This window comes from Apteryx rowi, unplaced genomic scaffold (genome assembly GCF_003343035.1).
Source record: "Apteryx rowi isolate R43461 unplaced genomic scaffold, aptRow1 scaffold_209, whole genome shotgun sequence".
In the NCBI taxonomy this organism is placed as follows: Eukaryota; Metazoa; Chordata; class Aves; order Apterygiformes; family Apterygidae; genus Apteryx; species Apteryx rowi.
The window spans coordinates 446,250-461,937 of NW_020448408.1; the positions used below are offsets into that span (position 1 = coordinate 446,250).

Genomic DNA, 15,688 nt, shown 5'->3' on the forward strand with positions numbered 1-15,688 from the left:
AGGACCTTTCTGTTGCTAAATTTTGTATCCATAGGGAAGGAGTTATCAGGTGGGAATTTACTAAAAAATGTGATGGGGAGAAGATGCAAATTTGCTTTCTACTATGCAGTTCCAACAGCTGCAAGTGCAATGCTCAGCAGAAACGTGGGCACACTTCCCATAAACAGGTCATTCCAGACCAYAGCCATCATCCCAAGGTGCACTTGAGCATCTGTTAAATATTTTATATATAGTATTTATATTTACAAGTAGCTTTGTGAAAGTTTAACAAGAGGATTTCAAAGACCATAAAAGAGGAAATTTTAACATGGAGCTGTAAGGTGACCCCACATGATTTGGGCCCACATAATGGAGTGGGCATTTATGGATCCTATAAATAGATGGTGAGCTATTTATAAGTCATCTCTCTGTTTGCATACTACCCTGAATATATTACTCAGACATTATGTGTCATAATGAATTGTCTACACTTGAGTATTAGAAACTAGCAATGTATCTGCCTAGATCCTTACTGAGGATACATTAAAACTCTGATACCCTTCTGTATTTTAGAAGTCAGCAAAATAGTTTAAGACATTCATCTTTGATCTCGATACTTACATATGATCCACGTAGGATTCGTTTTGCTGTCCTGTCTATTGTGTTCCATCTTGTGCTTCATTCATATCATTAAATACAGCAGAAACAGAAGCAAAGTCTTTAGCATTATATTCTGTTGTGTCCTAGATGACCAACATCTTGTTTTCTACCGGGCTGGAGCAAATAGCCAATCTTTAAAGTAAGCTTTGCAGTCATTGCTGAAGTGATGACTATATTTTTGCTCCCATCTTGTTCTGACAAAGTGTGGTCAGCTTACGGCTAACAATCAGATTTAATGTTTCATTTCAAAACACAGCATTTTTTTGTGATTTGGCCTTCCAAAGTTCATGCAGAAAGACCAAGAATACAGGCATCTGGAAAAATTGTTTTCTTTCTATGCAGATTCCTTTGTTTTTCCAAACTGTTTTTCCAATTGCCAAATTCCAAATGCCAAATTGCCATTTTACCCTTTTTGAACCACATTCATTGTGGGGATATGATGAAGCTTATCAAGTAGTCAAAGCAATCTACTTTGGAGTTGCCTRCTTCACTATCTCTACAGTTACATCACTCTCTCTAGTAGAGTATCATCCTTTTAGTCTTAGTCCACACAGTCCCTATCCTTTAGTGCCTACTGTTWTGCAGCCCAAACAATTCATCAGTCCTGTGGAAGGCATCAGTAAGGAACTGCATATTCTTATTTGCTGTGTCTGGGAGATTGCCATGGTCAGCAAACTTCAGACAGCAATCACCTTACTATAAACTTTAAAGTGCCTTTTTCCATCAGAACTCCTTCCGTGTCTCTTAGAGCAGCATGGAGCTGGAACCTGTAGGGTCACTCTGTTGTCGCTTGTCACACTGAATCATTGCATAACTTGTCACTGACAAAGACTGCCAACAGTTTCTTCATTTATTTGTTTTTCAGCAGGGCCAGTGCTAGCGTGTTCTTGCTGTCACCCAGCAACCCAAAACAGCCCACAGCCCACCATACCATTCTGAGCTGCATGTCTTTTGTAAGTCAAAACAGACTTCGCTTTGGTACTTGTGAGTACTTATGAGTGATCAGAATGAATTCGCTGCTTTCTCTGTGTTTGAGGAAACTGATTTGCATCTCAGGTGCTTTTCTGTTTTGCCCTGTTAAACATAGATAGGCAGTCAGCAAGACTTTACTCTGAGGTATGCATTCTGCATGTCAGGTTCCTTGGATGTTGTAAGTAGGGCTGACTGTCCATTCTTCAGGTCATTTTCTTTTCCAGAGACTGCTGCACAGCATGTCTAACTGCTTGATTTGATCATTACCTCCTGCTGTGTCAGCTATTCTCTTTTTTCTGTTTTTCTCAACTCTTTCTCAGAAACTTCTCTCTTGCTTAACTGGGAGTTTGGTTTCCAGATTCTGAAGGACCTTCTCCTCTATTTCTGATTGTTATCTGGGTAATATTTGACCTACTTCTCTGCACTGTCTTTGTTTTTCCTCCCAGTGAGCACACAACCTTGATTATGCACAGCCTGGACTGGCACTTTTTCTTCACTATCCTTTCTTAATGCCTCTTTCAACTCAGCTCTTCTCCTGACTGTTCTGCAAGGCAACTGCACATCATTGCTCAGTAGTATCCTTCTGCTTTTCTAGTTGGAAGGAAAAGATAGATTCATCTTGCTTCACCGTAAGCACAGACATGAAGATATTTATGTATGGCCTAGTCACTCGCTTTATGGCACCTCGAGATAGTAATAAGCATCTATTTTAACTGACTGTTTTAGGCTGAGATGAATCTATATTGGCTAGACTCCAATAAAGGAAGCTTAGATCAGATTTAGATATCCCTGTCTAATCAAGCAAATCCTACTGAAAATCTCTTCTAAAATTCTGGACTTTATGGGTTTCATTTTGCTCCCCACCRTACTTGAAGTAGCCAGTTTCAGGGGGGTTTATAACCGTCTTGCTTACAGTCATGTCAAAACCTATTTTGTGTTGTCTCCTTTGCCAGCATGGAGACCCTGTGGATTTATGTCTCTTCTCTGTTGGTCCTCTGGACTTGTGAGAGGCATCTGATACTCTTCCTGAACTATCTAATTGTTCAGTCAGTGAAGCCACTTTCAGTGTTCCCAGTGCTGTCTTGCAGTGCAGATTGATGCAGTTCTCAGAAATGGTTTCTTATGTTGTATGCATGCAACTTCAATAGACACTGAACTTCCAATGAACATTTGGAATAATGCTGTCATGAACAGGTCTAGGCCACAGAATGGGAACATCAGCCACCCAGTGTAGTGTCTGTCTTGGAGCACTCTCCATGTCTCAATGCTTCATTTTGGCTGCTGATCATAGAACTAATATCTTCCTCCCATGTTCAGGAAGCAGCAAAGCCCAATTGCAAATCAAGAACTGCAGTACTAATATGATTCCTACTGGCATTAAAAAAGAGAGGTTTGGTTCATTTTTTCAGACATTTTCTGTTTAAAGATTCATGCATGTTCAAATTTGTACTATCTAATTATCCATGTGTGAACATTCTCCTAAAATTTTAAAAGCAGTTTATGTTACTGGTCTCAATCAATCTGCCTTACATAATTCTATTTTAAACCCTGGCAATCTAGCCCATGCTACCTTATTAAACTCAGACCTTATCTGGATGAGGCCATAGACATTTCTACAAGAGGCTGGAAGAAATGAGCACGTTCCCTTTTAAGTGAGATGCAGTGGCTGCTCCCTGGGAAGAAAGCATAGGAGCTACTTTTTATTAAGACAGTGTCTTAAACTTTATGTTTCAGAAGAGATGGTGAGATTTTAAAAGCCTAACAGCTGTGAGATTCCTCCCTTACTTCTGTGTAACAGAAAACTTCTCATCTCCTGGGAGTGGTAGGAAGAAATTATCTCAAAGATTTTTCACCTTATCTTTGTCCTTGCAATGCTGAAAGATAACAAATGGAATCCATACCCCAAATTCCATTTAATGTGGGCTGGCTTTAACAGCAGATGAGAAAGATAAATATTTTTTTTAGAAATTTTGAAGGGCAGATTTTTCAGCTCAGCAATATCTCATGGGATGTAAATCTCCCCATTCTGCAGTATTTTCACAGCTTGCACTATTTTCAGTGTAAGAAAAACCTGCTTTAATCACACTTATAATCAAATGGCATTTTTTCAACCCAGTTTATATGAAATTGATTATTTCCCTGACATATAAAATGTGATTTGTGAAGGACAATTTTTATACTTACATCTGGGCATTCAAACGTTTTAGTTTGTAAAAAAGATGTATTATAAAAAAAATGCTTTAAAGCATCAAAGTGWTTCGAGAAATAATAAAAATCTGTATATGAAATATCCGTGTGACTGCAGCATTTCAAATGATTTTCTAAATCTGGATTTTCTGCATTCAAATAATCTGATAAGCAGTTTCCCTGTATCCCTAAAAATAGGAGAAGTTAGATATTCTTTTCCTTTGGAAAAGATGTTCAGGCTTACCCAAATGAACATCTGAACATTTTGTCCTTGTGTTTTCTGCACTTCTATGGAGCAATTGTGGACTTCCACAATTCACCTCTCCAACAATAATTTACTATTTGATGTGCAACTTCCTGAGGTAATCATTTACAGATTTGCAGTCCTTATTTTCCTATAAGCTGTTTCAGAATTACATGTGATGGTAACTGAAGCAAATCACAGATCAGAGTGATACTCATAAGCAACTTTGAAAAATTTGTCTGGTGCATATGTTTCAGTGTTTTATCCTTCTAAATACCTTTAAAATTTGCTTCGTGATATTTCAGTTTTTCTTCTGTAAAATGGAGGAGCAATATTTGTTCACCTTCCTGGACTAAACAAGTATGTAAATGTAAATATAGACAGACTGAGATGACCAAATAAGTATGAAAAATGCCTTGAATTTTAGTAAGTGTTAGAAAGAAATACAGTTATCCTATTCCTCAGTTTTACAGAATCGTAGATAATGTGAAAGAATGTCTGAGTTAGACAAGAAAAATGGCTAAAAGCTCCTTTTCTTGAGAAAACAGTAACATGGTTCCTTTGAGTTGCCATGGGGTATGTGCTTAGTGCTGCACAACGTCTGATAGTAAATATATTTCTTTTTTACATTTAGAAGGCTTTTCTAGGGTTCAAATATTTCCTTAAAATTATGTCTAGTAGTATAATGAGCATATTCAACTATCAATGATATATTTTCCAGAAGAATATTTTAGTGGATATGAAGAGACTAGAATTAAATTTAGTACACCTTATCCTATCGTATTCTTGAGATACGCCATCCCAGAATTGCTTGCATCTTGCATCTGTTTAACTGACTGTAGCATTCTACTTTTATTTTAGTGTAATTCAGGCACAAAGACAGTAATGCAAAGGCCTTCTAGCTTTCAGTCATCTGGGATGCTATGAATTGTTAAAAAGATAACTATTTATTTTTATCTGTAGGAAGTTGGTGTTAGACTAGCCTTTTGGTTGATATAAGCAACTATTTCAAGTTGACCTTCTACAATATAAATTCCCAACTGAGTATGGCTGATGCAGTATTTTTATTTGTGTGTCAGATAGTGCTATAACAGCAGTGAACTGAGATCTCAGCGTTTAAGAGTCAGACTGAAACCATGAGAAGTATTTCTGTAAAGCTTTAAATACCTTATGAATATTTCTGTGTAGTTCTAATAATATATATACAGACATACTTTCAGCTGAAGGCTGTTGGAACGAACTATGGCTTGACATCTAGATTATTAAATGAAATCAGCAGTAGCACAGTGCCCATGAAAATAGCCAAAATATGGACAAGGAGAAAAATGGATGATTTGGATCCAGCAGTGAGCAAATATAATTTGAAGAAAAGAAACAGAGAAAGGAAGAAAAACATCATTACCAGCTAAGCTTTACCTGTTTTCCCCAGTAATAAAAAAAAAGAAAATCATTAGGGAGTAATTGTATCCTGCCAAGAAGATAGCATCATAGTATCAAAGATACATGATTTAAAGTAGTAAGTGATTCAACTAAAGTTTAGTCTTTGGACTGAAGTTAATTAAACATGAAAGGGGGAAAAAGAAAAGACCTGTGGCTCTTAGGACAGGTGATTTTAAAGTTTGTGGCAACCCTACACATCCTAAAAAGTGTACTTCATGATACATTTCATTCAGATCCCAGTTACATCACTGTAAATATTTCAGTGAAGTTACAATGGGTTTTAAATCATTTTATCAGATCAGAAATTAATCTTTTGCTTGTAGGAGAAGGTTTCCTCAATTCTGGCAGGTGGAATACAATAATCAGCAATTCTTAAATTAATTTAAAAGTTTTTCTTTGCCCTTCTCTTCTGAGGTTCACAAGCATGAAATTCTAACCCTGATGCCCCAGTTTATTTTACTATAATTTTGGATGGGAAATACTAGAACTAGACTGTGGAGCTGTCCACAGATAGATACATTAATTTTTTGGAGGAAGAATATGGGAGAACTACTATTAGTGGACTATGCATTTGCTTTGCATTTCCTTTAGAATTAGTTGAGAATTGCCAATACATACAAGATCAGGCTCTGACCTTGCCACATACATAAGCAGGTATATTATATTATTATTGCTCAAGCCCTAGTTGAAACTCTTGAGATAATTAAGTTATAAACAAAACTATACTTGAGCAACTAAACCCATTTTTCCTTTCAGATTAGTAAATTGGAGACAGACTAGGGAAAGATCCAAAAAGTGACATAGGAGTGTCAGTGCCTGAGCTGCTCAGACAGCACACCCTGTCAGTGCAGGACACACAACATCACCGTGTTGAGTAGGGAGAAGGATGGTTTAACCCACACAGAAGTGCTAAACAGGGGGATTCATTTTAAAACCCATTCCAATTAGGATCCACCTGCTTGGGATCGAAGGAATATGCCTCACCCTCTTGGGAAAATCCCACTTGTATGAAACAAATAATCTATTATCTATTTCTGAACCACAAATGAGAATAAAAGTAGAAGTTTCCACTTTCTATCCAGTAGTGTGGTTGTTAGCTCGTGAGGAATAGAGTACAATCCTCTTCTGCTTCCCAGAATATAGGTTGTTTTACTGTAGGGGTGTTTTAAGGAGTGTCCTAGTTCCTGGGCCAGCTGGCTAGAAATGGACTGGTTCCACCCTGCAATTTTCCCCCAGGTCTTTATGCTACGGGGCAGCTCCATGTGATCCACAATGAGAGATGTCATCTGGACAGTTCCTTGGGTCCATAGGAAGTGCTGGAAGGAGTCGTGTCCCCTGGTGTCATCTCCAGGATGGCACTCAGTTTTCATTCCTTCTGCTCATACTTGACAGATTTTATTGTATATCAGGAAAATGAGAGGATCTGGACCTAAGTACTGCTTTAGACCCAGAGTTTAGGTACATTCAATATTACTTTGGAAGAACACCATTACTTTATTACCAGACAACATACACCAGCTGTTTTGGTAAGAAATCTCCTGTAAATACTAACAGAGAAACTGAATGTCAGTGTGTTTGACCCTCTGAAAGATGACCAGTTGTTTAACCAGTTTTTTTTTTTTTTTTTTTTAATCAGAAGAAAGATTTGAGTCTATGTAGCTGACAGAGCCCAGGCTTTTGATTATAAAAACAGGTCAAGTACATAATAAAGCAGAGCCCTTGCAAATGTGATGGTACGAGAGAGTACAATTTCATGGCTTTTACCCAAGAAAGTTCTCTCCTCAATTATTTATATTTGCAAGTTCACCATTGCAAAGTCTGTCTTCTGGATGAAATAATATTCCTTCTAGAATTTCTATGGGGGAAAACAAATGTTCAGTAATGAAGCCCTTAAAAATCTTGCTTTTAAATTTTTCGCGTGTATGCAAAAACATGCATTTAGATAAAGCTGAAGCTGTCAGAAAATGTTACAAAATGCAGTAAAGTAGCATGTCCTGCAGCTACTAGGCTCAGTCAAAGCTCAGAAGGGCACTTCTCTGATGTGCTGCAATCTGTGTATGCTTACAATAAAATGAAGATGTCCTGGTTGGTCAGGGAGACAACATGATTTAATTGATGACTCTTTTATAGCTATTTCCCCAGTTATGTCATTCAGTGTGATGTGATTGATTTATAATATATGATTTACATAAGGACTAGTTATTTCTAAACTTTGAAGTCCATGCAAATTTTTCTGCTTTGATTAGCATAGGGCCAATTATAAAGTATTTTAAAAGACAAAAAAAGCCAAAACCAAATAATACCCAGCCCTATTTACCCATAAATCTTACTTAGAACAAAACTGATGAAGCTCCTGAGCTGAGGAGCAGCTCTCCTCAGCAAATGCAGGTTTTAAATGCTTCTGAATGGAAGTCTTTTGACTGGTCTACAGAAAAGTATTATTACCTGAGAGAGATCCTGGGTATAGGAATTTTTTTTTTTTTTTTTTTGAAAATGGAATGAGAAATGGGCTTTGAAATACATTTCATAGAATTTGCCAGCAGCAAGAAGTAGCAAGCAAATTATATATGGTTGAAAAGCAACTGTCTATGATAATCTCAAGATTTCACATGTTCATAGCTTTCTGAAATACTCACACTCTACACTGAATTTTTTTATGTTTGTTCTTTTACTAGGACTTTTAATGTTAAAGCAAAATGTGATAATTTTTTGCCTGACAGATACTCGAGCTGTTGTTAAGGAAGGAAAAAGGCCTGACTGTATTCTCTGGAAAAAAAAAGTTACAGGAGGAAGCTGAGAATTGAAACTTGGCTCCTTACTGAAGGCTAGATTCACAGAGGCACTTTGTTGTAACACAACACTTAACTTTTAGTCCTCAGACCTCCAAAGTAGCTGAGTTATTTTCTAGCTTCCCTTTTGCCATAGGAAGAGTTGGGCATGTAAAGGTACATCAGTACTGGTAAAAAACAGGGATTTGGAGCAAGCTTGARAATTGGACCCATCAAGTGCTCAGGTTACAGCTGAGTTGTTAATCCACCACCAGGATCCATTTTGGACCTCTCCAACTGGCTCTCTCCAGAGCAATGCCCAGGCACTGTTTGGAGGGTACTTCACTACAGGGACTGCCTCCAGTAGGCTGCATGAAGATATCTGTCCTATTTTGGCCCCCTCCTTTCCTTCCATCACTAACCCAAGCAGGCTTTGCACTAGAAAACGTAACCTCCTGTCTCACATCAAAACATGCAACGTTAAATTTAGTGTCCTGCTACTCCTGTTGTCTCCAGTACTGCCTCATATTATTTCAGACACTTTGAGCTGAAAAATAACCATTACAAAAAAATAATAATTATGTCTTTAAGCTACTCAGGCACCACGTGGGGCCCAGAGGAGATATAGGGGCAAACATTGTGTAGTGTGGGACATGGTCAGCTTGGACCAGAAGTGGCTAGCCCTAGGCGTAGTAAATGCAAGCCAGTATCTGCTACTTGGCCTCAGAGATAGCAATTGATCCATGCTTGCATTTTATTTCAACAACACAGGAACTTCTGAGACACACATCTGCAACATCCAGCATGTTCAGTAGGGAGCTGCTTGTGTTGGTCTCCATCAGAGGCTGAAGACAGCCTGTCTGTAGAAGTTTTCTACATCTACTTTCTGCTTGGAATCACAGCATGGCCTTTTATCTTAAAAACAGCATTACTTCTCTCAGAGCAGAAGCAAGGGACATTCCTTTCTTCTAAAATGCTGTTGATCATGCCACTGTTTTGTACGGTAGGTAGTAAACTATTCAGACAAGGTATGAGAAACCCAGGTTCAGTTCATTCTTTTTGAGCAGAAAGAATTTATCCTGACTACTTGGAACTGGACTGTTCCTGGGAGTACTCTTGTTAAAGCTGTTCTGCCAGGCAATGAAAAGATTTCAAGATTCACTGGGCCAGTGTAAATAAATATTCTGTTTCACCGTTAGGGTCCTGTCCTAACAAGTGAAAGATATCGTTTGAACCTCCGGCAGAGAAAGAACTGATAGCTAGCTCCCTCTCAGCTTAAACTTGTGGTGAAAGGATAAGGAAATAACATTTACCCAAGGAACTTCACGTGTTTATGATATATGATTGATATAAATATAATATAAAACTAGGGACTGTCTTTTCTAGCTCTTTTTCTAGCTATGTTTCYGAAAAAGAGAAATTGCCAGGAAGCTTTTGTGCAAGGTCAGGATCCTATAGATATGTATTGTCTCAGCACAAGTGAGGCCGGAGAGGACACGGATGGGAGAACATGTGGATTCCAGATGACCTTAGGGGTAAATCAGGTGCTGACAACTTTGCGTTGAAAAGACTTTTGAGCCTAGGAAGAAGCAGACTTCTAAGCACGAAGGAAACTTTACTGACAACCCTCAATGCCCAAAGATAGAAGTATCTCTCTCTGGCTTTAAGCAGTTACTTTGAAATTATTTTGAACATTGCACCGCTAACCATAAGTATCTACATTTGGCTTACATCCCACTTCTGGTGCCTATTTCTTTTTGTAAAAATGGGCCTGCTCTAGGTTTGGAGGTATAAAGATAAAAAAGTTGGATAAGTGACTCAAAAAAGTGGTTCTGAGCAGTGAAACTAATGAAGTCTCTTTTTGCCTGGATATGTACCTTCTATTTGGGTTTTCTGATATTTAATAAGAAGAAAATTCCAACTGGTGCTTTTTTAACTGCTGGGACATTCATAACATTTTTCTTCCACATGAATTCTTCGGTATCTGTGAAGAACTGACCTCATGCTCCAATCTTTTCCTCAATAAAAGCAGTAATAAAGCCTGTCTCTTTTTCTTCTCCCAACTGTCTATTTCCAAAAAACTTGTAGGACCTTAATGTACTAAGATCTGAACTCCTCAGTCAAATTTGATTGAAATTGGCCAACAGGTTCAAAAGCTATTAGGAAAGGACAGATAAATATACCATCACACACAGCATCAGTGTTGTGCGAGTTTAGTGGGTTTCCCCAGGAAGCCAAGTTAAAAATCACCTCTGAACATATGCAGAAGCATCAGTTATAACTCTTAACAGCCACGTTCATGTAAAAAGGTCGATCGTAAAGAATATATGCTGCATAGTATTCTAAAATCAGTGATTTAACATCAAAAAGAGGAAAAGAAATCCCAAAGAAAAAGGAAAGAAACACCATTTCAGTACAATTCTGATAATAAAAAACATATCAGAAACTGTTATAGTGTAAAGTCAGATGCATGCTTTCACCTTTTCTTTTAGCACAAATTACCATTAACATAGAAAAACTGTTTTAATCCTTTCAAATTCATATTAAAAGTGTTGCATTTATTCATGAACCAACAGAATGAATAAAAGGAATGCCATTACTTTGCGCTCTTCTCTCCAGAAATTCTGAAATCACCAAGGAACCTGAAACCTTTCTGTCATTGCTCTGTATTGTCACTGTGGCGTGGGAAACTCATGCTCTACTCCACTATGACAAGAGAATACTGCAAGTAGTACCTAACGTGTGCTTAGCACTTTTAATCCAAGATAGAGTTTCTGGCCTGGGAAATGTGCGTTACAATAGTAAATTAGATTTTAAAGGTCTGAGATCGAACAATTAAATAGGGAATGAAAGGATGAGGGAAATAACATTTACCTAAGGAGCTTCACACGCTTATCAAATGTGACCAATTCATGCAGTCTAAATTTAGATACAGAAACTCGAGTGGATGCCCTCCAGAAGATAATTTATTCTGTCTTTCAATATATAGGATAAAGGAGCCTCCCAAGAGAGGACCTATTTCTCTCCTTTGAATACGGAAGGAACATTGCTGAATAGATGCCTAGCTTTTTAATGACTGAAAAGGGGTGAGATGAAGAATCCTATCACTAGAAATAATGGAGGATCCTTGTTAAAAAAACCTTTCCCTAAACTCCATGCTCTCTCTGCAGGAAATCCATACCCTTCTAGTGCAAACTGTATTATATACCACTCTAAATTTATGTATACACACTACTTTCTTCTGTCAGATATGCCCAGTATTAATGACTTTGACCGGAAGCCTCCTAAACTCATTGAGTGTCTTGCCATTGACTCTGATGGCTGTTTTAAGTTCACCATGCACAGCCATGTTGTGTCATACTGCTGTGTATATTGAAATGCATCAGGCTGTTGTCTATGAAGTGCTTTTTGTCACTTGAGATATTGAAAGACAAAATCACACAAAAACCCCTGTCTGTTCTATTTATAAAGTTGTCTTAGAAGATAGAATGGTATTTTTGACTGAAAACAGAATGATATCCCTTTGTCACAGTGCAGTTCTGAATAATTTTACAGAAATGATCAGGATTATCCTGGATTTACTGTGCTTTAATAAAGAGGAGGATCTGATCCAGTGACAATGTGACTGGCAGCTCTAATATGAGTAAGAAGAGCATGGTTCTCATCAGGATCCTCCACATTAGGATCAGTCAGTTACTGTCCAACTTATTTTTGGGGTATGTTCCAAAAGACTTTGTGTGGGAGKGCTGCAGTGGAAAACACTGCCATCAGTACAGGAGTGTTGATTTTTGCATTCCTGAAAATCACTGTTGGCTGTGCTAAATGAAGATAGTTGGTAGGAATCGATTAGTCTCACAGGAGGGTGTTATTAAGGGTTGAGCTCTTTTCACAAATTGCCTCTTCTGCATTTATTGCTTGAGAAGCATAACCTCACCTACCCCGACATTCACAGGGCAGGAGATTGATATACTCCTTTTTCTTTTTCTTTCCTCCCCCTTAAACTCTGCAGGTCAGTCCCACCCCAGGGTGCATCCGGGCGCTAATGAAGATGTTGTACTGCCCTTACTGCAGAGGACTTCCCACTGTGAAACCTTGCAACAACTATTGCCTCAATGTAATGAAGGGCTGCCTAGCAAATCAGGCTGATTTGGATACTGAGTGGAATCTGTTCATAGGTAAGAAGAGTTTAAATATTAGTGGAAGGAAATGCTGGTAATAGCAAATGTCTGCAGAGTTTTGTGAGGTTAGAAGATACTGTTGGTCAATATTTATCAAAAAAACAGCTGCAGATGATTCTCACTTCTTAATAGACCTTCCTGGCTTGCAGTAAGAAATGACTATTCCATCCCAGAGCCATTCTTACAAAATATGTAATAGTAATGGTGTGGTGTTAAGGCTTCTGAGCTGAATTATTACATGATACATGAAATGTGGTGAGGAAGCTTTGGTTGAGGATATGATAACAAGCTTAACATGGGAGAAATAGTGTGTATTAGAACTGAAAACTAGGCTCTTGCAAGCTGAAAAGATAATAACACTGTTTAGCTTCCAGTCAACAAACTGCAACTGCTGCTTTTCTTAATTTTGATACTATCTAAGTACCAAAGTACTAAGCAAAGGGCTTAAAAAGTTACATACATGGCAAATTATTAACTCTCTTTTGTGGTTTAAAATATGGTAGTGTTTCCCTTTCAGTATAGAAAGTATCAGACATGCAATCAATATGTTAGAATGGAGTATAGAAAATGTGTATTTAAGGAAAATTGCTGTTACAGTTTTATTCACATAATTTTTCACTACAGTGAACTAATAAAAAAGAGAAAGAAATCTCCTTAAACAGCCATTCATATGTCCTGGAGCAAAAGTACTTCCAAAAGAGTAACATTTAACAAGAAATAAGAGCTTCAAGTTGCTTTTGATCATATACAATACAAGGGTAGGATGCAGAATTAGACAAGGCTAATGATAATACAGAAAGAACAGAAGCAGCTAGTCATTAATGAGCATCATCACTATACAAAGCTCAAACTGGATTTTTGGAAAACAGAAGCAGCTGGAAAACAAGAGATAAAACTGTGTTTATTATAACTAAAGGAAGGAAATTCTTGTTTCTACTTTTGGAAGGATGATATAGGGGCAATCTCATTTTGCTTACTTTCAAAATCCCACCAACCAATGTGACTTTGAAAGCTTGACTCTGACTCACTCATTCATTTTCACTTTCCTCAGCACAGAGGTGGTGCAAGATGGTAGGGAGAAGAAAATAGGATGAAAAATGAATCGGAGTAAGCAAAATGAAAAACAGTATTGAGTGTTTTATAAAAATAGCACAAATAATCAACAGTAACGAGCATGCATTCTCAGTTCCTTGTACTGTTTAAAGAAGCCACCAGGAGAAGCAGTGCTGTATGGGGGGGGGATACMCGTGGGATTATTAGTGTGAAAGGAAAAGAGTAGGCTGGAGCAGTTGCTCCATAAGAAAGCTGAGTAGGAGCAGATGGGAACGCAATGCCTACCTGCTGAAGACTTTGGGTAAACTATTTCCCCTTTGACATTAAAGAGTAACCAGGAGTGGAACTGTAAGCAATTATGAACAAGAAAGTAATGTAGGCTTTTGGAAATGCTTTTTAATTAATTTAAACAGCACAGTTTTTATTAAGGTAAGCACCTGTTCAAATGAAAAGCTGGAAGTTAATATTTCAGGTCTTAAGAGAAGATTTYCTTTTCTGGTGCTTTGAATTCAGTGAGAGTGCTGGGCAGGGAGTAGTTATGTGTTCACAAGTGTGAAAGTGTTTATAGATTCAGGCTTTTAGCATCTTTGATGCAAAGCCCTTGTCTTCATCAGTCTTGCACATTTTGGTTGTTCCTGCTCTCATAAAAGAAAAACTGTATGAAAAGTTGCACATGATGTTAAAAGATGGTACTACTCTAGTATTAAACACCATGCAATACAGTGTGCTTCCTTAAAGGAAAGCAGACTGCTGTGCAATTATCCCTTCAGGTAGGTGATGACAAGGCAGTATAAAGTACAAATACATCAAGAGGTATCTTCTTTCTTCTACATATACACCTTTCCCTGTACAACTTGATGGGGAAGGAGTAAAGATGGAGAGAGAGCCTTTCCTATGTTTGGAAAAGGTATTCTGTTTTATCCCGTTTTGTGAGGCTTCTGACAGCTTTGCTGAAGATGAGGGTCCTTAGTACTTCCTCTATGTACGATTGAAATGCAGCAAGTTGTCTCTGTCTCTGACAGCTGTCAGAGGCTTTCTAATAACACATGCAATTCCCTTAGTACTAAACACAACAAAACTTCTACTCACTGAATTAAAACGAATGGCAACATTTTACAGCACCACTGAACTATGAAAGATTGGAAAATATGCATGAGCAGTTTTTATTCCTGTTCCAAYGTTAGGAACCATGCACCAGGAAAAGAAAATAATTTTGTGCACTAACAGCCTCTGCATAGGCAGGATTCCCAAATGTTAGTGCACATTCATACACAACAAGACAGTGTTGCTTAGCTTATAATCTGTGTATTGCAAGGTCTTTTTGGCAAAAGTTTGTACTGAAAGAAAACTCTCAGATGCGTTTGTCACTAAGAAAATATTGTAGCTTGGTATGTATGTTCTGGTGTTGTTCTGTAGCTACTTTAATTGTTCAGCAGTACCCAAAATCTACAAGAGGAAGGTAAATGGGCCTCTGACAACAGGATATGTTACATATTCCACCTAGTTTATAAATACAAAACTTGGGACTGAAATCACATTTATATAGTACTAATAAATCTTGCATCCACTTTAAAAGCTAGGGAGAGTGGGACGGCTTCCCCTAAACATCTGGTGCTTCCAAGGTTTTATAGACTGTGAAAATTGGTAAGAGGTGAAACAGCTGCAGCAGCATGACACATGGTTTATTATATTTTTCCTGTTTGTGTCACCTTAAGGTCTGTGTCCTTTTTGTGTAACATTTCATTACAGGCTTTTTGTATTTTGTTGCTTTTGTCGTGGCACAATAAAAGCCAAATGTATCACATAATCTTCAAGCAGAATTCCTATGAAACTCAGAATTTTGCCTGAGAAAGGGTTTAGCAAGGAAAGGAAGACCTAGCCCTTACTAACTATATGGCATAATAATAAACATAATAAATTTATTGAAAAGTAATAATTAAATGCTTCTTCCAGATATCTATGTAATAGGTTCAAGAGGTATTTAGAAGTAAATGAGCCACACTAGCTTTGAAAATATCCATTTTGACAAAGCTTGCTTCTGATGTTTTGCCTTTAGTTATAGCTCACATTCTCCTTTGCACTGKTCTCAGGAAAAATTAGAAAGTGAAAGATGAAAAGAATGAGTAGAAAAACTGTACTTCTGGAGAAAAAGATTACCTCAGAGGAGAATCTGACTAATTCTGTGGAACAGGGAAAAGAGAATTTTC

At 37.7% G+C, this 15,688-nt stretch overlaps 1 protein-coding gene across 1 annotated transcript in view; it reads left to right on the forward strand.

Moving 5' to 3' along the window:
• GPC6 (glypican 6) overlaps positions 1 to 15,688 on the forward strand; it is a 527,815-nt gene that overhangs the window by 320,242 nt on the left and 191,885 nt on the right. The window contains exon 3 of the mRNA XM_026064092.1: positions 12,260 to 12,425. Coding sequence (XP_025919877.1) covers positions 12,260 to 12,425 — 166 coding nt within the window. The remainder of the gene's footprint in view (positions 1 to 12,259; positions 12,426 to 15,688) is intronic.